Raw genomic sequence first — 27,701 nt, forward strand, 5'->3', positions numbered from 1 at the left:
AGGGGGAACAGGTCAATCAAGGTCAGAAACCGAGGGGCCTGAAGGCCAGAGTCAGTACAATCTACATGTGCGTCCATCTCAGGGTGTTGGCTGGCGGAGTCCTTACAGAGCTTTGAGTTCACCTTGAAACTGAAGATGGTTGAGAAGAAACCAGCTCCCAAGAAGGGAGCCAAGAAAGCCTTAAAGAAACTGGCAGCAAAGGACGGCAAGAAACAGCGAAGGTCGAGGAAGGAGAGTTACTCCATCTACATCTACAAAGTGATGAAGCAGGTTCACCCCGACACCGGCATCTCCTCCAAGGCCATGAGCATCATGAACACGTTCGTGAATGACATTTTTGAGCGCATCGCGGGTGAGGCTTCCCGCCTTGCCCATTACAACAAGCGCAGCACCATCAACTCCCAGGAGATCCAGACCACTGTGCGCCTGCTACTGCTCGGGGAACCGGCCAAGCACGCCGTGTCGGAAGGGACAAAGGCGGTGACCAAGTACACCAGCTCCAAGTAAAACTCTGCAATGGACTGAGAAAAAAACATACAACCTTTCAATTATCCCCAGAGAGTCATCTGGGACAATATCCTTTACCATGCATAGAAAGGAGGGCCAGCTGAGTCTGCAAGTTCAGTCATGTCCCACAGAGTGGCGAGTACAATACTGGACACTGTCATGAGCATTCAATAGAAAGCAAAAACTTAACATTGTTTCTTCCACAATAAAGAAATATGCGTAACTCCCCTGTAGCCATCAATGCATGCCAACCATGAGGAATTCCAGTACACTTAGCTCTCAGAGTAAGCTAGTCTCAACAAATAATGATGATGCACACATGAATAAAGTGAAACCTATGTAATATGAAATATTTACAAGTGAATTTAAAATTTGAAAAACACCCATACCACCCTTGTGTTCTCAGTAAATCTCATGTTAATGGCAATGGAGTTGAGCAGGAAAGTTGTGGTCACGAAGAAGCTCTTTTACAGCCTGCCCATGCCTGCTGCATTGTCAGCTGACAGTGGGTTTCACCACTGAAAAGCTTCCCCAGGCCATGTAATCGCACCTGTCTCCCATGCACTTCCAGCACTTTAAAGTTTAATTAGAATTGCGTGGGAACCGGCAAAAAGCGAGAGCGCACACAACTGGTGCACACTTCTGGTTCTACTGTCAGGGACTGTGCACTGCAGTTAAAATTCAGCCCAAAGAGTCAAAGTCTCATGAGTAGCAGGCCTTATGCAGCTAAATTAAAATGTTTGTGTTTTAAATCACCGAACAAATAAAATGCCTGGAAGTTACTCGTTATTTTTGAAAACATTCATATAATTTTCCAGTGATGATAAACGTGGTCCATTTTGGAATGTAAATGTTAGCAGCTTAAAAGAAATAAAAATCTCATCATGCTCCTTTTTAAATTAACAAGTCTGGGAAGAGAGGAAATCTACTTCCAAAAGTTTCAAACGTTCAAGTATTTGCATAATAATTTAATCCATATTTCATTTTCTTGTAGTTAATGAGGCAAACAGACTATTCAAGGCCTAACACGGAATGCAGAGTTTATCTGATCACTAATTAAATCAACTCATGTATACCATCTCCATGATTTATAGATTATATTTTGCAAAACATGGGACGCCCATTGCAAAGGCTATTCCAGCAGCGTACTTCTCCTGAATGCTAATAAATATGTAGCAACAAGGGCAGGTTAGAGCCTGGGTATTCTGTGGTTAGAAACACATCTCTTGACTGACCAAGGCCTTTTCAGCATCTACAAGGCACAAGTTAAGAGCCCGATGGAATACTCTCCATTGCCTGGATGAGTGCGACTCCAACAACATTCAAGAAGCTTGACAGTCCAAAACAAAGCAGCCCGCTTGATCAGCATCCCATCTGCCACCTTAAACATTCACTCCCTCCACCACCAACGCACAATGTCAGCCATGTGTACCATCTACAGGATGCACTACAATAACTCAGCAATGCTTCTTCAATAGCACCTCCCAAACCTGTGATCTCTATGGTTTGGAAGAACAAAAGCAGCAGAAACATGGGAACACCACCACCTGCAAATTCCCCTCCAAGCCACACGCCATCCTGACTTGGAAATATATCACAGTTCCTTCGTCATCATTGGATCAAAATCCTGAAACTCCCTTTCTAACAACACTAGAGGTATTCTACAGTAGACAAACTTCAGTGGTTCAAGTAGGCGGCTCACCACTACCTTATCAAAAACAATTAGAGATGGGCAATAAATGCTGACCTTGCCAGCGATGCCCACATCCCATGAACAAATTTTAAAAATGTGCAGGTGTGGAAAACTTTGGATGCACTGAGATGGACAACACTTTGGGTTTTTTTTTTAATTTGCAGATTATCAGAATCAAACTCCAAGCCTGGATTTTTGAGGCCCAACGGGGACATAACTGGAGGCACAGTTCCAACCTGGAGCTATTTTGAAAACAGGATCGGGGGCAGAAAGCTAGGCCCCACTCCCACGTCAATTAGAATTTTAGTGGCCAAATCACACTCCAGTGGCCTTTTAAACCCCCCCACCACCACAACTACCATACCACACTGGCCACAGCTGAGGTCGCTGGCAGCTCTGTGGCGGGATTCTACCATGAAGTGCAGCTATGGCCTCTTTATAATTTTATATTTTTTACAAGTGTTCAGAGGGCACCTCAAGATGGAGGCTTCCTCTCTCTCCCCATACCAACATTCAGCTCGCACCTCAAGACGGTGGTGCTGTCAGTCTGTCCTCGCAGGAGGATCCCCTATTGACCCTGGTTCGGGAGCCCACCCTTCATCCTTAATTGGACAGTGACCATGACCTCAGGTCACCAATTGGCCTGGTGCTGAAAAAAAAAATTGTATCGGGGGCGGGGTCTACATTCAACAAGTTGCGGGGTTGGGACCCAGAAGTTCCCCTGACATCAGGTTCCTGAACCCAGTAGGAAAATCCAATCCCTTAAATCTCAGTTATGTTGATCTCTGGTGGCGATGTGTAAATCTACCCCAGTTCATTATTCATATAAATCCAGGGAACTCATACGAGGTCTTTTGCATGGGAATGGTACTATATAAACGTGTGGCAGGAGGGTTTGGTGGTTGGACCTTGTAAGTGGTGCAAATATTTGGGGGAATTCACCTGTAATGCTGTTTCAGCATAAAATCGGTTTTGAGCAACTTTTCTCGGGGTAGTGAAGTAGCACAATAATGTTCTTGTGCCGTAGTTACATCAATCTTTCCAGCATTTCCAACATAACTTACCGTGAAAAGGAACACTATCATGCTGTGGGCAGCTGAAGGCACAACTCTGGTTCCCTCTGCTGGTTCAGTTACAATCCAACAGGCATGACAGGGAAAAAAAAATCAGTGCTGTCCCTTTTTTGTTCCCTTAACGTCAAGTTTAAGTCCTTCTACTACTGCCTTTAACTGTCCAGTAAGTGAAAACAGCTCCAGTTCCAACAACGTTTCTTTAATATTCAAAATTTTCTGCATTGAGAGTTCCAGACTAATGCAATTGCTTAAATACATAACGGTACAGTTTATTTTTAAGTCAAAGTCACTTAATGTGAATTACATGATCACATTTATTGTTGAGCATTAATAATTCACTTATATTTGCATTGTTTAATTTGAATTACTGGGTTACGAACAGCTTTGCTTAGTACAGATAAACTATTTAAAATTATTGGGAGCAGACTAATAAGAAAACCCCTGGCAATTAAATTGCTGGAGTTCACATTGCTCGAGGAGGTTAGTTGCACTAGGATCCTGTATCAATTTCATAGCCCTTTAAAATCCAGTGGGGGTGGATAGATTTTCCACCTTTCCTGTGCCAAGGGAGCATATCTGGGCGAGTTCCCAGACCTTACCTATGATATTTGCCCAAAGAATGTGACAGAAGCCCACAAGAGAAAGGTGACCCAAAAGCAACTGATGACTTGTTATGAAGTTGTGCATCATTCACTTCAAATCATCTTATCTTTTTCTCTTTGGGCCCAGGAAAGGTTGAGTCCCTTCATGGAACAGATTTGGACCAATCCATCATATAATGGATTGAACAAGGCTGAAGCACCCTTGCATGTCCAATGTACGTGCCCTGGTCATGTAAATGAATCTGGGGTTTGAGACAGGGTCTCTGCAAGGGGATTTAGCTCCATCTCATTTGTGCTGGTGGGAACTAACCCCAGGAACTTCAAATCCTGCATTTTACACCTCTCTTCACACACAGAAAGATATCAAAGTATTTCACATTGAAAACTAAGAACTGGGAAGGACAGAAATGAAAAAGGATTGGGGGAGTAGGGGAGGGCGTGGGGAAGTTGAAGGGATCTTAGAAGCAGTGAAAGTGACGGCAAGATGTAAGGAACCAGACAGTTCCACTGCTGAGTGAATGGCCACCAATAGTAGAGTGGGGGACAAAGAAAAGTCCAATGCTAGAGTAGTGGGAATGTAATCATAGGAGATCACAAAGGTACAGTAGGATAAAGGCTGTGGAGGGATTTGACACCAAGAACATGAATTTTGAAATCAGTTCACTATTTTTGAAGTATCATCAGGTTTGTTATGTAGGCAAATGTGGCAACATATTTTGACACATTCAGGTCACACAAACAGCAATGATGCAAATGACTAATAATTTATGACAGTATTGGTTACTAGGACATACGTTGGTCATGACATACTGATGGTACTGGACTGCTGTTGTTAGAAATGGCAACAGCAGCCCCTTTGCTTTACTTCACAAGCATTGATGTAGCCTACTTCCTACAAATTCCCACTATTTTGCCTAAGTACAGTGTACTGTGTACCTATCCATTCTCTGGATCTCTCCTTCATGTTTGTACGTAGCCACTTTCTAAACAAGATGAAGGTGCACATGACCATTTCTGAGTTTGCACCCAAACCATCACAGGCAGTAGCGAGAGCATTCTCAAGAGATTCTCTTACTACTGTGTCCTTAATCTATTAGCTTCCTTCTCATTGGCAGACTATACTACAGACAACCATTTGTCCAAAAAAGCCATACTACCTTCTACTGCCAAATGCATAAAAGCAAGGAATTTCTCAAGAAGGACCTTAAGTATGATGTGCCTCCATTATTGGAAAACTCAGGATTGGAAGCAGCTCACTGATTCTCCCCTGTATCAGCTAGCTGCATGTCTTCTACATCTTAATTTTGATTTCCTGTGTTTCACCCATGCCCAGATTATTACAAAATCCCAGTATCCACACTCCTGCTTACTATCATTCTCAATATTTCCCTGTGAGAGTACACCATTTTATACATACAACAACTAGGAGTTTTCTACATCCCTATATCTATTCTGCACAGTTACTTCAGGGTTATATTGTTGATTTACGCTAGTGCCCTTTCTTAGGGCAGAATTTTTCGCTTAGCATGCGGACACGCACCCGACACACTTGAGCATAAAATAGTGCGTGATGTCGTCGGGCGAGCGTCCTGATGTCATCGCGCACTTGCGAGATGTTTCAGTTGGTGGGTGTGCACTAAACTCAGAAGTGCGCCCGCTGACAATTGAGAGGGCTATTAAGCCCATTAATGGCACAATTAACCAGGATTTTTCACTGCCCGTCCAACTTTACAGTTGGCGGGTTGGCGAGTTGGCCAGGCGACCTTTGCATTTTTCAGGAAACCTCATCCAAGGGCAGGATGAGGCTTCCGTCATTAAATTAGAAGAAATAAGAATGATTGGACAGAATTTTCATGTTGTATACACTCAGGTGACTATTCCTGATGCGTGGGCATTTTTTCCTGGTTTTAAAATTCTTTATTTTTTGTACTTAAATTCTTCAGCTCCCTGAAGCAGCTCTCTACCTTCAGACGCTTTCATTCCACCCTCCCTGCGCCCGCGCTGACTTCAGCGCTCGCCCTCCTTCCGCCACCAACCCAGGCAGCGCTGATCGTATCAGAGAGCCCTTCACCCTGGCTGGCCGTTAGTTGGCCAGCCAGCGTGAGATCACGGTCGGGGCTGATCACAATTGGGGGTCTGTTTCCCGACCACTCTCAGGCCCGCCAATCGCACCCGCCCTCCGAGCTGAAAAGTCAGGCCTTAAATTCTCAACTTGGTTCAAATCGCTTCTAGATGTTCCAGGACCACATTTGAATTGCCATAAAGGTCACATTGTAATACTTGTTATCATGTTAAATTGTAAAGTACTAGACAAGTTTTCAAAGCTTCTAAATGCATGCTGTGCATTATATTTTTAGGCCATAGGAAGAAATTGGGGAACTTTCTATACACCACAACAGATTCTGATGTTCGTACTAAAATTAAAAATGTAAAGTAAGTGAAGAAATAGCCTGTCTTCAATATCCATACATGTTAAAAATCATCACAGCACTAGCTTAAAGTACGAATCTTCTTCGTACTCTTGCTCCATGTCCCGCAGCATGTTGGAGGCTTAATTTCTCAACCCGGTTTGGGGATTTGTCGGTAGAGCTGTTAAATCAAGCCTGCACCCAAACAATTCCTTTTGAAACTGTTTCAGGCAAAGGTCAACAGAAAGGGACATTCAGCCCCTCTTCAGGTGTGTGTTTCCTAGGAGCACTCGAGATAAGATGATGACTGTTCCTGTTTGGCAGAAGTAACAGTTTCAGTAGCTGCTCATTGATTCTTGAATCAGCTCAATAACCACACTCTATCCCAGCATGGGGCTTGTAAGGTGGGTTTAAAACTTCTGCAACTTTGATATAATTTAAAAGCAACACTTCTAACAAGAAGCACATCCAAATTGTTTCAACGGATAAATGGCCAAAATGCCTGAATTGCGACAGCGACATTACCTATGTCCCAAGACAAATTTTTCTTCTACTTGTTAGTTAAAACATGTTCATGGTAGTTAAAACGTGTTCCTAGTAGTGTGGTATTTAGATTGACAATCAGTTCTAGTATATCAAGTCTTAATTAGATGGATCACAAATGAAAATACAGAGAGTTTAAAGCAGGTTCTGAGAACTGGTGGAGGGGAGAATTAGAAAAATAGCCCTGATTTTCACAACTGGCAAATGAAAGATCAAGGAAGAAATGCCTGCTCAAAAACATCTGTAGTCTCAAGGCACAGGGAGAAGAACAATCTGATAACATATGGAACTATTGCACTGTATTACAAAATTCAGCAAAAAATGTAACGAAAACAAAAGAAAGCATTTTCATTTCCCAATAACATTGTAAGCCCATTTGAAGACCAGCTTTGACTGTTGTCTGTGATACATTATTGCCACCTGCTGGTTTTAAGTAAACAGTGAAAATCAATACTACCAATTGCTAATTCTCAGAGTAACTTCAAGTTATTAGCAGCATAAGGTAAGGCACCCTCAAAATTTCAGCGGTTGCACTGTGCATATCTTACATATAAAATTTGCTTCTGTTCATTAATCTTTCTCATATAAATAACCACTGTGTTCAAAAATGCATTGCAGTTCCCATAGAATTATAGGCCACAAAAGTCATGGGCCAGGAGAGGGCATCAATCCTGCTTTCACCTGGGAAGCCTGGAACATCAGATAGGATTCAGCTCTGTTGGGGCATTATCCATAAGTGAGCCTGCTGTCTGCCCACCACCACCATTCTGCCAAGTCAAATTCCTCCCTTCGTGCATTTGAATTACCTTAGAGGAACTCAAGCCAGTTGGGATCTGACAGGAGTCCCTATTAAAGTTTCTGAAGGCCGCAAACCTTTACGATATATCTGTTCATGGTTGCAGAATGTACTGCAACAACTCACCTAGGATTCTTCAGCAGCATCTCCCAAACTTGTGACTTGCACCATTTCCAACAAGAACAGTAGTTGCATCAGAACACCATCAACTTCAAGCTCCCCTTCAAGTCACATACCACAGCAACTTGAACATGCATCGCTGTTCCTTCATTGTCACTGGGTCAAAATCCTGGAATACCCAGACAACATTGTGGAAGCAGCATCACTACACTCTAGCAGTAATGCATAACAGGTGACCAATCCAGTATCAATCAGCCTTAGTGTACCACCACACAAAACAAAATTCTATCCTACAAAGGCTGAAGCAGAAAGTAAAGATTGGATTTAAATCATGCTCAGAAAGCAAAATAAAGAATGGGAAAGACATGGAAGACATAAAAGAGACAGAGAAACAAAGTTAAAAAAAATTTAAAATCACCAACAGTAATTAATTAAGTAAGAATGATACACTCGTGAAATTCAATTTTCAGGGACAGATGGGTTGTTTGGCAAGAGCTCTGATCACTCTGTTAAAAATTCACTTATTCCTGAGTGCACCAGCCCGAACTTTTTCTCATGTCTTAGTGGGGAACTAGTGGGCAAGTATCCCAATTTCATACCATTGCAGTGATTTCAATGCTGAGTTTATGTGCAAGGTTCTGTTGGATAGTTGTGGAGGAGCAGGGTATCTCTGACAGCAACTTCCAGATCCCTATGTTTAACTATGCATGACTGGTGCTGCCCAATTTACTGCAAAATAACAGTGAGCTCCAACAGCCTCAACATTATTCCTATTGCAAAATTTGGGCTATTAAATTTATTACTTGTAAATAGTGCTTGGAAATGTATTTCTGTTATCTCCCGGACTGTGTGCCTCCCTGTGTCTCTCATAATCAACAATTATTATGTTTACATCATTTAATATCAACAAAACACAGATTATCAGGTGAATAATGTGAGATCAAATTATTGAAGAATGTGATGAAGATATAACCTTATTGCTTTGGATCACTTTGTGTGAAATTCAGTGAATTGTGGCAGGAATTTGATTTCGAGGGACAGATATTTCAGGAGCATCTCATTGCGAAGTTAATGTTGAATGCAAGGCTACTGATAAGTTCCTAGAAACAAGTGTGCATGATGAAAAATTCCAGCTTGTTTTGGTCTCTACAGGAACATTTTGTTTACAGTTATAATACATGCAACATTAAATGCGTTTTTAAACAATTTCAGGTGGTACCTCACAATCCAAGTTCTGTTTGGTGATTACCTTTTGTTGCAAAGCCATGTATTGCAATTCTATGCATGTTTTCACATTTTCCTACTATCATACCAGACATTTAGCACCACCAATGCTAATTACAGCACAACCTCTAGAACTAACAGATATTGTAGGTAACCGTTGACACTTTTAAAATAGGTTTCCCATTGACAAATCTGAGACAGAATTTTGTAATCCATGCATCATTTTTAATATTTAATAGCTAACCATTATAAACCTATGGCATGGGAAGCAAGACTAGTGTGTACAGAATGCCATGTGAAAAACTTAATACATAGATGCATAATTTTATATATAAAAGGAGGGATACATACCCATAACATAAGAAGTTAGGAAGTTATGGGACAAACCCTTGTATTCGGACTACTGCCATTATGGGCAGGATTGTTTCCTTGGCTTGTGTCCAACCGCCACCCGCGATCGGCTCCACATCACAATTTCACACTGGCGGGCCAATTAAGTCCCCAGAGGAGGGAGAGCCGGGCCTAGCGCACAGTTCGCACATGCATGAGAAAGAGCGCTTCAATCTCCGAGGGATGGAGCTGCCTCAGGGAGATTCAAGCGCTGTGTAAAAATAAATAATGAAGAGAATAAAAATTTAATAAAACATGTCCCCTCACGTGACTCTGTCACATGAGCTGGGATATGTTTTTAATTAATGTTTATTTGCTTTAGGAAACCTCATCATGTTCATGGGTGAGGTTTCCTAAAAAATGTAAAGGCCGCTTGGTCTTTTCGCCTGCCCACCAACTGTTAGGTTGGACAGACAGTTTAAATTTGAATTTCATTAGCTTGTTAATGGACTTAACGAGCCTTTTAATTATCGGCGGACACGCAGCTAACTCCGGCGCGTGCCCACCGAACAAAATATCGTGCGAGTACGCGATGATGTCGGGACACACGCCCAATGTCATTGCACGTCATTTTACGGTCGGGCGTGTCGGCCGATCGCCCGCATGCTGAGCGTAATATTCTGCCCCATGGTTTTCCAGATCACATTGTGGTTAGTGATGGAATGCATTTTGCTTAGGATTATAGAATCATACAGAATATTCCACAATTGTAATGACTTTGCTCAAGTTAAAGGACAAAGTGGAAGTATTCTTGTGGACATTTTTCCATCTTTAATTCAGCAGATGGGTGGAGAAAATGGCAGACATATAGGAATACTTCGGCTGGGATTTTCGCGGGGAATGTGGCGGGCCAGCCAAAAATCCATTGACTTTCGGCAAGACCAGACAATCCTAGTGGCGGGTGGGTCTGCAAAATCCCGCCCTTTGTCCTAAAACGACTTGCACTCGAATAAGTTCCTCAGTGGATCTAGCCAAACAATGATTTCTGTCAGTGCCTTCCTATATATTAAAGTTTTAATGTGCTGAGCCTTCTGAGCCAGCACATCAATAAAGCTGCTGGCTGAAATAACCTAACATTGCTTGGTTAGGAGAAGAGGTTGTGTGGCTCAAAGTTATTTCTGATCAAAACGGTCTTAAGTGGAAATCCATATATTAAGGTAATCAAAAAAAGATTTTAAAAAGTGAATAGGGGCGTGCAAAAATAATATCCATTTGCTAAAAATAAATAATTTGTTATAAAATAAACTTGGGTTGCAGTGTACCTTGTTTAGGACCATTTTGTTCTTAAACCAGTACTTTCATTGGACACATCCCTTCTGGCAATGCACATGATGAGTCAAGACTAAAGGCAGAATCAGCTGCAATGGTGGTTTCTCGTCCCATCCCTGATGCGTCCCGCCTCATTAATAATGTATTTCAGGGAAACACGCCGATCGCTGGTGGGGCGGCCTCTAATTCACCCATCCCCATCACCTCAGGCTTTCAGTAATCTGGGTGCCATTTTTAAAGGCTGCCCCTGCACAGAAGGGATCAGAAGCTGCTGCAAAGTCATGGCTGCCAAAGGGAGGAAACATGCTGCCCCCAAATTTAGCGACGCCTCCCTCGGGTACCTACTGGACACAGTGGAGGCCCGCCATGAAGTCCTCTACCCCTGCTCTGGGCAAAGACCAGTAAGCAAGATCATCAATCCAGCGTGGAAGGGGTGGCAGCAGTGGTCAGAGCTTATGCCCTGCAAAAGAGGACAGCACCCAGTGCCGAAAAGAGGATGAATGATCTCCTCCGTTCTGCCAAAGTCACTCTTCTCATTATTCTCAACTCTCACACTCACAAACCCATCACACATCCACAGGGATCTCACTTACTGCCAGCTCAAGGGACATCACCATTCACTCTCTCACGCACACACTTTCATCTGCCCTGTGGAATCGTGTCCTTATCCCATTCATGGCACCACTCAGCACCCACACATGCCAGGCATCCTTCTCATCTGGCCAGGCAGGCATCCTGCTTACACTTTCTCTATCTGCCTTCATGCAGGACAAGCTGGCAGACAACAAAGGAGAGAGGTCACAGACTGGTGGAGGAATGTCTGACATCAAGGTCCTCACAGACTTTGGAAATAGAGTCATCCAGCTGACCAGCGGCGATCTGGACCGTTCCTGTGCTGATGGTGAGGTCTGCAGTGCTCAACCTAGTGGGGATCCAGCAGTGCAACATCCATCAGACAATCATGCTGTGAGTCAGTTCCCCTGGTCTGCAGTCCCCTGCCATGCACTAATTATCTCTCCTTGCTTTCGCAGGCATGTCTGGGAAGCAGCCAAGAGGGTCCACAACCCAGGTCCTTGACTCAAGCCCTGAAGAGACCTTGGAAGAAGAATCGGATTACATCTTAATTGAAGACCCATCACAGAGTTCACCCACACCCTCCACCAGCACACAACACACACCTCTGTGGTACCTAGTTCTAGAGTAGTCTCGGGGTCACAATCTGGTGAGCACAACGCATTGTCTGATCCACAGCAGGCGGTGGCAGGGACTTCCCAGGTGTCCAGCACTCAGAGGACTGCTGGAGGCCAGAAATCTGCTGAGTACGAGTCAGATGAGGAGCCTCTGGACTCAGTCATGCCTCAGTTGCTGGAGCTGCAAAGGCAAGCTCGGGAACATAAGGAAGTGATGTCTGCTGCGCTCCTCAGATTGCAAGGCACAATGGAAGAGTCCATCTGCCTTCAGTCTGAGGTGATAGCACCGGCATGCCAGCACGCCGAGGTCAACAGTAGTAAGAGGGAGGCTGCCTTAGAGACCTTGGTCCAGGACGTCGGTCCTGCATGGTTGCATGGGCTGAACTCCATCGCTGTTGGCCTCCAACAGTGACAATGTGAGAGGGGTGCGTGCAGCTCGATCTCACTCCAGCTTCTGCTTCTCCTCAAGGAGTCAGCCAGCGACCCTTGCGTACCTATAGGGAGGAGGATCAGCAGGTGCACACCCCAGGGCCATCCACCCAGGTGACTCCGGGAGTGTTCAGCCCATCCGAATCCCCTCTTCCTATGACCTCAGCAGCTCCAGCTCCACAGGCCGAGGAGGGTGCCACTGCCACACAGCAGGACCTCAAAAGCAGGCTGGGGCCCTCCAGGTTTTGGCCCTCCAGAGGACACCTACCAAGGTCATCACAGACAGGGTGTGCAGTCAGCAGGCTGTCTTCACCTCTGCTGTGGATATCGGGGGAGCACCAAGGCGTAATGGCAGGATTAGGAAGGTTAAGAATATGTAGTTGCACAGCCTGGGCAGGGGTGGTAATCACTTGTACGTAATGCTCACTACTGTAAATAAAATCTCAAAAATGTCTCCCTGCCCATGTTCTGCTGAGTGTTTGTGTCACTCAACTGTGAAATCTTGGTTCCTACACAAGATAAAGGCAAGTGTCTCAGTCCAGGGCCTCTTCTCTGTACAGTGTGTAACCTTCAGATGAAACTGATAGTCCGGTCTCACACTCACTGGACAGATTAGTGATGCCTGCACCTCAAAGATGCTTTTCATTACTGCTAGAATGTCGTGGGCAGGAGTCACAGCATTCTGTCATGCTCGCTGTGTGCTCTCAGCACCTTTTGAGGTTGGGCTGACCCCTCCCAGCTCTTTGGCATCTGTGACCAGTGACGCTGTGCTCTTGAAGAGATCAGGTGCTGAAGACGGACAAAGGGTCAGATGCTTTTAATGCTTCACGGCTGCTTCTCCATGATATGACCCTAATCAGAGCGCAAGCGAGCTGCCTTCAGCCAACACGAGTCAAACCTTCACAGATGCAAGGTGAGGATGTCAGGATTGTCCTCATTGAATCTTGTCACCATGTGCATGTACCTCATCTGGCTAGTGGAATGGCATCCTTGCCTTTGAGGACCTCATCACCATCATCCTCTTCAATGTCATCCTCATCAGAGGATACTTGCAGCTCCTCCTCAGACAGGTCCTCCCTGCTTTGCAGCGCCAGGATGTGTAGCATGCAGCAAGCGACAATTATGCACGACCCCCTCTGGGGACTGTATTGCAGTGCTCCACCGGACCTGTCGAAGCACCAGGACCTCATTTTCAAAGTGTCTATAGTTTGCCCCACCAAAGTTCAGTTTGTTTTTTTCATTCATTCACGGGATGTGGGCTTCGCTGGCTGGGCCAGCATTTATTGCGCATCCCTAGTTGCCTTTGAGAAAGTGGTGGTGAGCTGTCTTGTTGAACCACTGCAGTCCATGTAGCGTGGGTACACCCACTGTGCTGTTAGGAAGAAAGTTCCAGGATTTTGACCCAGCGGCAGTGAAGGAACGGCGACATATTTCCAAGTCAGGATGGTGAGAGACTTGGAGGGGAACTTCCAGGTGGTAGTGTCCCCATCTATCTGCTGCCCTTGTCCTTCTAAATGGTAGTGGTCGTGCGTTTGGAAGGTGCTGTCTAAGGAGCCTTGGTGAATTCCTGCAGTGCATCTTGTAGATGGTACACACTGCTGCCACTGTGCGTTGGTGGTGGAGAGAGTGAATGTTTGTGGATGTGGTGCCAATCAAGCGGGCTGCTGTGTCTTGGACAGTGTCAAGCTTCTTGCAAGTGGAGAGTATTCCATCATGCTCCTGACTTGTGCCTTGAAGATGGTGGACATGCTTTGGGGAGTCAGGAGGTAAGTTACTCGTCATAGGGTTCCTAGCCTCTGACCTGCTCTTATAGCCACAGTATTTATAAGGCTAGTCTAGTTCAGATTCTGGTCAATGGTAACCCCCCCCCGATGTTGATAGTGGGGGATTCAATGATGGTAATACCATTGAACATCAAGGGGCGATGGTTAGATTCTCTCTTGCTGGAGATTTGGAGATGAACATTGCCTGGCACTTGTGTGTTCGGAATGTTACTTGTCACTTGTCAGCCCAAGTCTGGATATTGTCCAGGTCTTGCTGCATTTGGACATGGACTGTGGCATGAGCTTCGTTGTACCGTCACTCTGCTGCAGTCTGAGGCCACTGCATGGGCATCATCAGACATGTCATCTGTGGGTAGCTCTTGTCCCTGAGGAGCCAACCCTGTAGCGTCTTTTGCCCTGGAAAATGTCAGGGATCTGAGACTTGCTAAGCATGTTGGAGTCAGGGATATTCCTGGGAATCGTGTGTAGGCCTGCAGGATGTCTTTGTGGTGGTTGCACACCAGCTGAACATTCAGCGAGTGGAAGCCCTTGTGGTTGATGTAGTTGACTGCTTGTTGCTATGGAGATCTGAGTGCCACGTGAGTGCAGTCAATGGCACCCTGCACATGTAGAAAACCTGAGATCTGCACAAATCCCAGAGGTCTTGCTGCCTGGCTTTCCTGATCCTGGACAAAAAAGTTGTGTGCCTTTGAGAAGATGGTAAGCATGAGCTCCTAGATACACTTGTGGGTGGAGGCTTGCGAGATCCCACACAGATCACCTGTGGAGCCCTGGAAGGAGCCACTGGCATAAAAATTAAGCACCGTGGTCACTTTCACAGCCACTGGCGGTGGATGCCTCCATTTCCTGTGGCACCAAATCCTACAGCAAGTGGCATATGTGATTAACCAGTTCCTTAGACATGCGCAGTCTTTGGCGACACTGATTCTCAGTCAACTGCAGGAATGACAACGCCACCTATAGACCCTGTGTCTAGTAAGGTGCCTCCAAGTGACAGTTCACTCTGGATCTTAGGCTGCGTGTGCAGCAGGCCCTGCCGCCCCTTCATCTTGAGGGAGAAGCTCCTCCCTTTGCCGAGACAGGCACCCCCGCTGCACTCTTCTTCTTCTCTGCTCTCTGTAAGCCATGAAGCATATGGCTGCATGTCAATGGAGCTGCAGCTGAACAGTCTCAGCTGCGGAAGAATGTTCACCTTTGACAAACTTTTCCAAGTGCATGGCCGCTTCCCTTACCCCTCTCCCCCCAACCCCCCGGTATGTGTTTGAGTATTTCCTTCAGTCTGTGCTGCCTTGTCTCCCACCCACCCCAGACTGCCCCGCACTGGAGTCTTTGCCCCGGCACTGCACTGAAAACCAACCAGGAAAAAGCGGCTTGCCTGTGTCCCCCCCATGAATGTGCAGCGCCTCTTCCCTGATGTCCTACGGGCGATGCTCGTGAGCGCTGCACAAGATTGTGTGCACTCATCTCCGAGTTCACCCTGCAGTTCAGGTTGCATGGGTGCAGACCTTTTAAAGGCAGTTCTGAAGCACCGCCAATGTGGGCGGTAAATTTGACAAGGGAGGATGATTCTGCTAAACAGGGCTTATAATGAGATGCTAAAATATTGAAATTAGGTTCCAGACATGTGGCAGCAGGAAACGTGGCCCGCCATTGTCAGGTGAAGCGGACAATTGCAAACTGGTTTCACGACGGCGGGAAACTGTTTTTTGCCCTTCTCATCATGTGTTTCCCCCCCCCACCACCCGCCATGATGCCCAACACCAATGGGGCCGGAAAATTCCAGCCTAAGTCTAATTTTCAAGTGAAGCAGAGTTGAAGGAATAATTGGACCAGGGCGTGCAAATGTAATCAGTTCCTGTTCTAATCTTAATTTTATTCAATACTTCAATTTATTGCTTATACTGTGATTAAATAACAAAACTGATGGTGATTTAGGAAGCAGAAGTTGAATGGGTTAGAGGTTAGGAATTTATCTGTAGCTTTGCCCACAAGATGCAATCTGATGCACTACATGACAACGTGACAAGTTCAAATAGGTTGTTTCTATTATAAATTTGGACATGGGAATTTATAATTAAAGAATTTGTCACCATATCCTGATAGTCAATTTTAGTGCCTGAAGGACAAGATTTACTGTGCTGAGAATTACATTTTACAATCCATTTACAGAGTCATTGTTTATGATAGGCCAACTTAGCTTCTAAATTTGTTAAATGCTAAGATTATTTTGCTTCATATTTATTGCTGCAGAATTCTGCCTTTGTATTATTGATCTCAATTATTGTGACTGTACCTCAAAAGCACGGTTTTAAGATAATGAGCATCTTATGAAACTGCAAAAAGTAGAGTGTTACCTTTCTTTCTTCCCCCTGCCCCAATTCTCAACCAACTCTTGATCTCAGGTGCATTTCTTTATCTCATTCATGTTATTTTGTTTCTTTGGAACTGATTTGCTCCTACAAATCTAAAGCTAGAATTTTCTCCAATTCATAGATAATACAGGAAAATTACATTTGATTAGCCAGAATCCTCCCTTTGTTCAGATGTCAATATGAACACCAACATGACATCGGAAATTGATGTCTGAAATTGCCATCTTGAATTACAGAAGTTATGGTTATTTACAGACAAACACGTGGAGAAAGGGTGTGCTTGGAACTGTGGCACCTTCTGAAAAGAATTGTGCTAGTAATGATGACCTGATAGCCTTCTGGAGGTAGTGGGGCAATTATCAGATTCACAAAGACATAGGGCTGGATTTTATGCTCCCCCACCTGGCAGGTTTGGTGGCAGGAAAGGCAGTTAATCGAGCGGGATGGTAGTGGATGGGGACCCTGTCACCTTCCCACCTTCACCCCAATTATGCTCATGGCAGCATGGCCTGTGGATGGCCTTCCCACCCCACTGCCAATTGAGGCTTTCAAGGGGAACTTAGTGCCCAATTAACAACCTCTTCCCACTGTCATGGTATTAACCGAGCGGCGGCAGGCTTGTTGTGATGCAGGGAGCACAACAGGCAAAGCTGTGTGGGTTGCTTGTTGTCTTGAGAGGGGGTGGAGGTGGGCCCTTATTCAAAGGCACTCAGTGCCTGACCTCAGGAAGCGGGGCCTGCTGAGAGCCACCCCACTTCAATTGCTGCTGGCACCCATACAGCCCTTTCACCCACAACACCCACCCTGTGAAATCCCTCCTGCCATCACTTACTCCTGTATGAGTCACTCCACGAGTCAACTCAGCAGCAGCCACTGCCTCCACATTAGCGCTGCTGAGCAAAAGAGCTGCTGACCACTGATTGGCCAACAGCTCTCGGCTGACAGGGCGGGGTCCTGACCACCTGGAAGGCCTGCCGGTGGCCTGTTAATTGCTTGACTGGCACATAATTGCGCGGGGCTTCGCCAGAGGAGGCAATGCATGTCTTACCCCAGCTCTCCAGTTGGCAGCCGAGACCCCTGTAGCTGCCATAAAACTCCCCCCAGGATCTCTAGGAGATGAATGATATTTGAGTAAGTCAGCATTATTTTCTATCAGAGTCTCAAAGTCTTTTCCACAGGCAGATTTAGTCAGCCTGGAAATCTGCTATCAGGTGACATAGATGTGAACAGGTGGCAAAACTGACAGGCTTCATTTAAAAAGGTTTCAAATGCCATTTTGAGTCTGAAAGGGAAATAGTGACGGGGTTCGTAGTTCATTATTATCTTTCTGCATTTCATCGTTCGCCGATAGAAAAACAAACTTGCATTCGTCTAGTGTAGGCTTATCCAACCTGCAGCCTGCATTGCAGCCTGTGAAGCCCCTCTATGCGGCCCCTGGATCAATTGTGAAAATTTCGTTAAGACGAGTCAGTGAGCTTGATGATATCTGCAGGGGACTGATCCTCCAATCACAGCCCATTTCTCTCCTGAGCTTGCTGTTGATAGGCTCACCGGTGAGCCTATCAGCAGCAAACATGGGAGATAAACAGGTTGTGATTGGAAGAGCAGCAAACACTCTGAACTGTGAGTATGTGATGATAGCGACACACTGGAGCACACGGGGCATCCGCTGACCACACTTTCCCTTGGCTCCGTCCCCTTTCCCGCAGTCCCCGGTGCTCTGGACCAGCTCCGCTCCCTTTCCCGCAGTCCCCGGTGCTCTGGACCAGCTCCGCCCCCTTTCCCGCAGTCCCCGGTGCTCTGGACCGGCTCCGGCCCCTTTCCCACAGTCCCCGGTGCTCTGGACCAGCTCCGCTCCCTTTCCCGCAGTCCCCGGTGCTCTGGACCGGCTCCGGCCCCTTTCCCGCAGTCCCCGGTGCTCTGGACTGGCTCCGGCCCCTTTCCTGCAGTCCCCGGTGCTCTGGACCGGCTCCGGCCCCTTTCCCGCAGTCCCCGGTGCTCTGGACCGGCTCCGTCCCCTTTCCCGCAGTCCCCGGTGCTCTGGACCGGCTCCGTCCCCTTTCCCGCAGTCCCCGGTGCTCTGGACCAGCTCCGTCCCCTTTCCCGCAGTCCCCGGTGCTCTGGACCGGCTCCAGCCCCTTTCCCACAGTTCCCAAAGCTCTGGACTGGCTCCATCCCCTTTCGTCACTCCCCAGTGCTCTGGGGTGGCTCCAGCCCCTTTCCCACAGTTCCCAATGCTCTGGAATGGCTCCGTCCCCTTTCGCGCACTCCCCGGTGCTCTGGGCTGGCTCCAGCCCCTTTCCCACAGTTCCCAATGCTCTGGACTGGCTCTGCCCACTTTCCTGCAGCTCCTGGTGTTCAGGCCCGGCTCTGGCCACGTTCCTCCTGGCTCTCCCCATGCCCCTCCCGGTGGCACCCGAACCTCATTCCAGGTCTCTCCTCCGCTCTCATCGTACCTACCACCTCATCCCCCCAGCCGATTTAGTGAGTGAGTGATTAACTGAGTTCGAGAGTGAGAATGGGTGAGCGTGTGTGTGTGTGTGTGTGAGAGAGAGAGAGGGGGGGGGTGAGTGCGTGTGTGTGCGCGCGCGTGCGCGAGTATGTGTCAGAGAGAGAGAGAGGGGGGTGAGTGTGTGTGTGTGAGTGTGCGCGCTCGTGCCCGAGTGAGTGTGTGTGAGAGAGAGAGAGAGAGAGAGAGAGACAGAGGAGGGGAAAGTGTCACTCTCAATCTCAGGGGTCTCATTTACCTACAACCCCACTCTCAGGGGGGTGATGGTAAGTGAGTGAGCACCCCGAGTCTGGGAGTGAGCTGAACACACACACTCTCATGCTTTCACACTTTAATGGTTACCTTTATTTATTATTCTTTGTTTTAAATCAATTTATTGTTCTGAATTTTTTTTGCTCAGCAAGTTGTTTATTTTCATATGCCAGCTTTTTAAAAAAAATTTGTGTTTAATGTTGTGCCAAACCTTATCTTTCAGAAATTTGGTCATTGCCACCCCCCACCCATTGTGAGAGAAAAATTGAAATGTGCCCCACCCCCTGAGGCAAAAAGGTTGAACAAGCCTGATCTTGTGCCTTTCAGCCCCATGACATTCCAAAGTGCTTTACCATCAATGCAGTACTTTTGAAGCGTAGTCAATGTCATAGTGTAGGAGACGCAGCGGCCAAAATGGATAGAAGGTTCCACAAACGGCGATGTGATAATGACCAGGTAATCTGTTTTAGTGACATTGGTTGAAGGGTGAATATTTTGCCAGGACACTGATAGAAATAGAGGCCATTAGCATAAAGGGGTATGGATTCCAACCTATTTCTATCACTCTACTAATACAAGGATGCTCAATCTGCTGCCTTTGGACCACATGCAGCCCCCGGACCCCAGGAGAATTCTAGTAATCATCATTTCAGTCGAAATTTACTCACTTTCAATTTCATGTTACCATTCATTTCAATGGATCAAATTACAGCTGAACAAACGCATTAAAATAAAGACTTCAGAGCTCAGTTCATTGCATTTCTGGGAACACTCAAAAGTTTTAGTGCTCAAATCTTGGTCACAGTTTAAACCCATCTGTTAACTTTTGGATTCTGAGTGGAAATATGAAGACCTGAATTTCAATTTATTGAGCAGTCTTTTTCCTTGTTGACCTCGTAAATCCAGTTTGGGTTCAACACTTTTTTTAAAAAAGAATCTAAATTGGCAAAGATTGTCAAGTGGGCTTAAATAGGCTTCCGTTGGTCAATTGTATGCTTTCTCTGTGCCCTTTTATTTTCAGTAATGCATCCCAGGTTGTCACATAGGATTTTAAACAGCGTAGTTTATTAATTTAAGTAATTTTCTAAATTCACATGTGAATTTGCCAACACATTATTATTTGGGTTGAACACAATCTTATGTAAAGCAATTGTTACTTAGCACAATTTACCAGTTAAATTGTAATGGGTAGACAGAAGTGAGGATGGAAGTAATTCCTGAATTCATCAGCACAAATAATATCCAACACTAAGCACAGCTTTGGAATATTTTGTCCTAAATCTTACTTGCCCTCAAGAGCAACTGAAGGCATTAGATAAGCAGTGAAAGGTGTATTTGAATGGCCCTTCAATGGTTTTAACATGAGAACACAACTTAATTGACACTCATATAACGACTGCATCTTGAATCACAGCTTTTCTAAATACAGGTCAACTTCACATTTTTAAATCTTTCTGGAGCATGTAATAAATCAAAAGATAAACATGCCAACTGACAGGCAGCACATAGACCAGTCAAAATGTGAAGTTCCATGTGGTTCCATTTTATAGTGAAGTGAACTAATTATCAGAAAATGGCAGTAAGTACCAACCTAATCCCTTGTGTGTTATGCTATCTAAATTAACCAATTCAGGGCTACAACTGAAGAGCAACTGAAGTCAAAGTAGCATATATTCTATCATTTTAAAATTTTCAATTACCATGGGTAAAATTGAAAGGGTAATTTTGAAATTGTTTTCTGTCATTAAATAGATTGAACAGTCTGTTCTCCTTTGCGCAAGGAGATTGAGAGGAGATTTGATGGAGGCATACATGATTATGATAGATTTAGATTAGGCAAAGTAAAGCTGTTCCCTTTAACTGATGGTTCAAGAAATTGGGGACACAGACTAAGGCTTTGGAGAAGAGATGCGTGGGGGGTGCAAGGAAGGACTTTTTTCTTACACAGTAGCTGGTAAAGACCTGGAGCTCCCTGCCTATGAGGGTGGTTGAAGCGGAGACGATCAATAACTTCCAAAAGAAATTGGATGGGCATTTGAGGGGAATAAACTTGCAGGTACAACAGGGAAATCAGACTAATTGGATTGCTCTTCAGAGAGCCTGCATGGACTCGATGCACCAAATGGCCTCCTTCTATGCTGTACCAATTCAATGATGTAATATGATTATCAGAAACAAATGTCTCTATTAAGACTTCAACCATTTCAAGAAAACACAATTAAAATTTAAAGCATATAAAAATAGGGTTATTTATACCAGACATTTTCCTTCTAGTGTAATCGCGTGAAACCTGACAAAACCAAATACTGCAACTTGAAGGAATAAGAAATTGAGTTCCACAAAATTTAAAACCTAAAAACCTATCATTATGTTAAGTGAGCCATAAATAAATTACACCTATTCAAAAAAAAATTACCAAACATATGGCGGATTTAAATAAATTTTTATGTTGTTGTACTTATTGGAAATATCCCATGTTCGAACCCCTTTCTGTTTTCTCATTTTTCCATACTATTCCCTGCAGTCAAACACAGGACAGAGTGCGACACATTTTCTCTATGCTGCCCATTGATTCCACTCCTTGACAGGCAATATGCATTGCATGGTACAACTAAAATATAAGAAAATGTCAAATTCATATAATTATTTGGTCCGTACAAACCCAAGTAAAATGCCGTTGCATTTTTCGGCTTTTGTGCTACATACTTGCCCAGGTTCAGAATCTTTGGCTGCTCCCTTCAGCACATTTTTAGCCCAATAGAGACCACCAGGATTCACATGGAATGCATCACGCGCTTTCACGTGACTTTCTTTGAAAGTGGACTGAATATACCACTAAATAGACTGAGACTCAGACTCTGAGCCAACTATTGGTTTTATTGACAGAAGACAGATGAAAGAGTGAGCAGTATTAACCAATAAATTAATGATTTTTCTACTTTCCTCAAAGCATATAAGCACTGGAACATATACTTTAAACAGTGGTTTACAATGCCACAGCTTCAATCTGGGTTAGCCTTCCTTCTATGGGCTGATGCAAAGTGTAAAACACACAGCCATTTTGCTGCTGGTTGAAAAACTGATATGGTGGATTACTTTCTCAGACGCTTTACCCAATAAAATCTGATGCAAATTCCTTTCAAGTTATACAGAAAACAAAAGGCAACAGATTAGCACACCTCCCATAGCTGTATTAGGTGAAGAGCTACCCCTCAACATTGAATGCATAGCAAATTTTTAACAATTAACAAATAATTGTGATGGAACATGCTGGCTCTAGTTAATTAAAATCAGTATACACCTTAGACATCCCACTGCTTCTGCTTCATCTAGTGACTTTCCCACTCTGCCCCTTTCCTTTTACAGTCATCCTGTCAGGGCTTTGAGCTGATAGCTTTCCTGTTGATAAGTAATTTGCATTCATGTGGGACTTTACCTGTAACATGTTGATTCTAGCTTTAAAGAATCCAAATCATAAGTGTAATATAGATACAAAGAAGATTTTTGTCACATGCAAATTATACCCCATTAATTCAATCTCTGAGGGAAAACACAGCATAAATACTTTTTGAACCCCAAACGATCTTGCAAAACTCCAGACTGAATGTCCATCCTGAATTTTCACATTTTAACTCTGACTGGTCATTATAAAACAATACACCCTTCCTGATTAGAACAGGCATGTCCCATGGGCATTTCATAATCTCAGTCTATACTTAAATCCAAGTAAAGTTTACTCCTATTTTGAACCATATATTTATTTTGCTCTTGTTAAAAGGAGCTGAGAAGCCACCAATTGCTTTTACTGAATTTATTTCACATATCCATGACGCTTTGGGGAAAAAATTCTGAGGTCCAGCTTTCCTTGAGCCTTTTAATTCTGAACTATGTGCTCTAATTTCACAACCATGTTAAATACCCTCCTTAACTCTCCATTAGCTATGCCTCTCAGAATTTTAATGAGTTGGATCATAATGGTTTCAGCTCTATAAATATTTCTTTTGACTGGAAGTTATAAGTCCAGGAATGCATTAACCTCTTTTTGGAGATTGGGTATACACTGAAATAAATGGGTTTAGAATTTAAAAAGAAGTCTAACACCTCTAAGTTGCAGGAATAGGAATTCAATGGAAGTTGCAATAAGCAACCATAAAATAACACCACTGGCAGTTCTAGCCTAATTTTCTCATTGAAGATCTATACAAGGTTAGAATAACTTGTTTCATCTTCAGTTAAATTCCCTCAAGTTTCATCCGAACACTTATTTAGTTTAAAATCCTTACATTTCTTCCATTTGAAATAAATTATGCATTAAAACATGGAATAGGATCAGGATCCTCTTCGTTTTTTGTAATCTTAAGTACGAAAGTATTGAGTTTAGGGGAGAAAGCTTCTGCTTTTTAAACCAAAAGCATAAGCTGCATTTTCAATGGAGCACTTCCACTATAACTGTGTAAATTTCAACTGTAAACATTCTTCAACAAACAGCATGTATAATGCAGAGATTCTCTTTCACATATTGTACTTGGTTGCAGAGTTTTAGCTAAGCTGAGACTATCACAAATCAGTTGAAACAAGAGATGTGTTTCGGTTGCCACATCTTTAAACAAATGCGTGAGTCTGCTATTTGCTTGTCAGATTCTCTAATACTCACAAATCTGACAAGACCTTTCATGATTACAAATAGCAAGACCAGCTGCAACAGCAAATGTTAGGTTGGCAGTTCCTTGAGTCACTAGATTTTGAGCCTCAGTGGAACTGATTTTTTTTTAGATAATGTATATTGCCAGCCTGCAGCTTAAAATCTGTAAAACACAGTAGGTAGAAATAATGCAAAAAAAAATACTTCTGTAAAGTCATTTCCAATTTCTTCTTCTGGACAATTTTCTGAAGTCAACTATGCAACTTATCCACGCATTGAAGCTGACTGCAATCTGATGTTTGAAGGGATAAAGGTAAGTGACGACTTCTTTTATACGCATTAAAAATTCTCCCAGAAGTTTCTCCACTCAAGAGTCAAACAGAATTTATTTATATTAGGTTAGTCTGTATGGGCAGAAAAACCTCTCCAACTGACTGTGCCATAGTGGTTGGACATAGCTTCTCTCAAGGTTGTGCAGGGCAAAGCGTTAATGCAGGTATTTGAGAAGATTCCCTAGAAGGAAAGAATGAACACTTGAAGATCTTGAAAACATCTTCAGGAGATCAGCTAGGGCTATATTTAACATTTTTTTTGAAGAATGGGTGCAATATCTCTATTTAAAATCACATATGAGCAAAGTGACAGATGTAGTCAATAAGGACACACTTAAGGTTGAACCTTTCATATTCTCAGGCAATTAATGGGCTATTTGACAGGTATAACTGGCAAATATTTTATTCAACTAGCTGTGAAATATTATCATGAGGCAGAGATACACCTGTGTGAAATGTTAAAAAGAAGTCCAACCCATTGATCAGGTGTTGACCTGATCAATGAATTGTCACTATTTTAGATTGTTAGGAGATCACAGAGTTTCATAGGACACAGAGTATGGCATTGCACAGCAGAATTTCAGATTAAGGTGAATTACAAGTTCTGGGAGGATGTAAGGAAGAAACATCATAACTTGTAAAAGCAAACCAAGAAAAGGCAAGAATATCACCTTCAGTTAATCTAGTGTTGAAGAAGCCAAAAGTGGGAATTCTCAAATGTATGGAAGAAACACTACTGACATAGTAAAGTGTTAATAAATATGTAGCAAGAAATTAGCACAGCTTAAAATGGGAAACTGATGCAAATTACATTACACATACAATGATGGTTAAAAATGCTGGAAGGAATTTATGTGGTTTGTGCAGCAATAGGCATGAAGTCAATGGGACTTCTTGTAACTTTACCGAATCAGCAGAACCCCTAGTTTTTAGCCATTACTGTAATTTCCTCAAGAATTCTGCCAATCCTTCGATGGAGAAACCTCAGACAATTTCCAAATATTACGTTACATTAACATGTCCACACACACAAGTGCACACAATGAAACTACAATGCCCAAGTGAATAAGTCTGTTCAGGGACAGATATTATCCATCTGCTCTCATCCAGAGCATGGAGTATTAAGAGCACTGCTTCAGAGTCACCACAACACCAAGTGCCACCACTCATACCTGCATCAACTAGTAACCCAGATACAAGAATTTCATCGCAGCCAAATTGGAAGCTTGCACAGATTTGCAGGATTCAGCAAGATAGATACCTGTCTGATTTATATTCATACACAGCTAATTAAGTAAAATAATTTCCTTTTATAATATATTCTGCAGTCTCTCATTGTTTTATTCTTCACAACAATTGAACAAGTGATTATTGGCAAACCTGAAACAGGGAAAGCAATCTGTCCAAAGCAAAGCACTGGACAAATACACAGCGGACTAAAATTATAGGGTATACCCAACTCCATGAGCAATAGCTCATCTAGCATTGTTGGTTGGCGTATTTCATTATTCTCATGGCACCATGCCTCGTTGATTTCATTCAAATGAATCCATGGCAATATTGTTGCTATAATTTTTCTGACCCGCACTATGGGATAACTTACAGATCACTGATCACTCAAAACATTGCACTATCTGCTTAGTGAGGACCCTGGTTCATCCATGTACATTGTGGTATTTATTCTGTCCTGGGGTATAGGGGTTATGCAAAGGCTCCCACAGCCATAGTTGCACACAGTATTGCTTACATCCAAGAGACCAGACTTTCAGGGCCAAATTTGCGCTCCCAAGTTGGGAGAAATTCTGTAAATTCCTGATTCACCAAACCCAATTCAGGAGAAAATTCCCTGAATGGTCAGAGATGGCCCATCTTGTATTTTCCATAGGAAAATATAGATATTACTGCTGACTATTCAATGAAGGAGCACACTGTACCAAGTAGAGGCTGGGAAATCTTCACAAGACACAGTTGTGGAGATGGCAGCATTTTGGCACCATCAGCTGCTCACAATATTCTCTACTGGCTCAGGTTACTATAATGCTTCAAGGGATGACTGACAGACACCACGTTTGCCATGACCTTTTGCCCTTCAAGCTACCCTCTTGCTACCCATCTGCCAGGGTGCAGCTATGCAATTGAGCCTTGTCTGGACCATCACGGGTGTGCATGGTCATGGCACAACAGTGTGACCCAGAGGGAAAAGGCCAGCAGGGTAGATAGCAGTTACAAATACAACATGCTCTCTGGGAGTCACAGGAACAAAAACAGAGCTTCCCTGCATTCATCCAGACACATTTCCTGTCACACCCCTGATCCCAACATTAGGCATTAATGAGATAGGGAACATGGTTTGTGTATGTAAACAGACAAATGAGTGTAAGACCATTTGAAGCTGGAAGCCTTATGCACCTTTTCTTTTCCATTTCTCATGCCAGTGTCTCACAGAAGGGAACAAGAGGAAGGAGCGGGAGGGGGCACGCTCCGCTTCAGCAACGAGGACCTCCAGATCATGGTGGAGGAGGTCCAGGTTGCAGGAGGAGGTGTCTGAGTCAGAGACATCTGTACACAGTCCCCCTCGGAGGATGGAGGAGAGTCATGAGAATGCTCCATCCAGGAGATGTAGGGCCTCAGGAGTCTCCTTATGGGGCACAGTATTTGGCATTAGCATTCCTCCTCCTTTAAATAATGAATTATGTTTGGTGGTATGCGAATAAAAATGTCATTCGTAGCCCTCAGGAAGTGTATATTGCTGTACATTATTTTCCAATATGCACTGTAGAACATTTGCACATTATGGTACGCCAAAGGATTGTGGTAGGAATGTAGGCCATTGATGCTGTTAAGGATACAATTAACAGTGCACCTTATCATGAAGGAATATTGATGCAAAACTGTAGCCACCTTTACCAATGGATATTTAGGCTGGTAGGTTCAAAAGAGCCCTCAGTTACCTTCTTATTGAAACAGTAGATATCACAGCTGAGAGATAACTAATGGTCACTGATCTGCGGTGTTGGAATGAAATTTTTATTGTACTAACTAGCTCTGGGTGTGCTGCAGTGAAATTTGGAAACCTTGTCCTCTGTTAATCAGGTTAATTCCAGGATTTGACCTGAAGATCAAGGCTTTTTGTTTTTATTTCTCAATCTTCCCACTTCTCTTTGGAGAACCTGCCTAAGTTTTTATCTCGATTGGCCTTAGGCAGATCTTAGCAAGCAACACTTTTCCACTATTCCTTTCACACATTTTATCATGGGGGAAGGCGGAGCAGTGGCAGAAACAAACAGGCTTGACCATTTGTTTACTCGTATTTACAATTTTTGCAAAAGGAAAGAAAATAATACCTATAGAGCAGATCACATGACCACCAGTTAAGTGTTGGAACTGAAGAGCAGTCACGCATGGGAAAACACTCAATGCTTTTATGCACTAAAACTAGCAGAAAGCAGCCTCTAGCAATGGCGAGCTGAGCACAAGAACATTGTTGGCCTACAAAGAAAGTATAACTTAAGTCATAACATCAGAAGTTAAGGATATTGCTATTTGAGCATTCAAACACAGACCTT

At 43.9% G+C, this 27,701-nt stretch overlaps 2 protein-coding genes and 1 long non-coding RNA gene across 3 annotated transcripts in view; 2 read left to right on the forward strand and 1 right to left on the reverse strand.

The window, feature by feature from the left end:
- pdzrn3b (PDZ domain containing RING finger 3b) overlaps window positions 1-27,701 on the reverse strand; it is a 381,612-nt gene that overhangs the window by 233,231 nt on the left and 120,680 nt on the right. The window lies entirely within an intron of this gene.
- On the forward strand, window positions 136-507 carry LOC144681324 (histone H2B type 1-H-like). Its single transcript, XM_078542923.1, has one exon. The coding sequence runs from the start codon at window positions 136-138 to the stop codon at window positions 505-507; it is 372 nt and encodes a 123-aa protein (XP_078399049.1).
- Window positions 17,987-26,675, forward strand: LOC144681325 (uncharacterized). The gene is made up of 3 exons (XR_013576762.1): window positions 17,987-18,027; window positions 19,489-19,617; window positions 26,571-26,675. It is a non-coding gene; the product is annotated as an uncharacterized LOC144681325 (long non-coding RNA).

Source organism: Cetorhinus maximus, chromosome 6, assembly GCF_964194155.1.
Source record: "Cetorhinus maximus chromosome 6, sCetMax3.hap1.1, whole genome shotgun sequence".
Classification (NCBI taxonomy): Eukaryota; Metazoa; Chordata; class Chondrichthyes; order Lamniformes; family Cetorhinidae; genus Cetorhinus; species Cetorhinus maximus.

Bases quoted from the DNA above. Each gene is read 5' to 3' on its own strand.
- LOC144681324 (XM_078542923.1), top strand. From the start codon at position 136: ATGGTTGAGAAGAAACCAGCTCCCAAGAAGGGAGCCAAGAAAGCCTTA.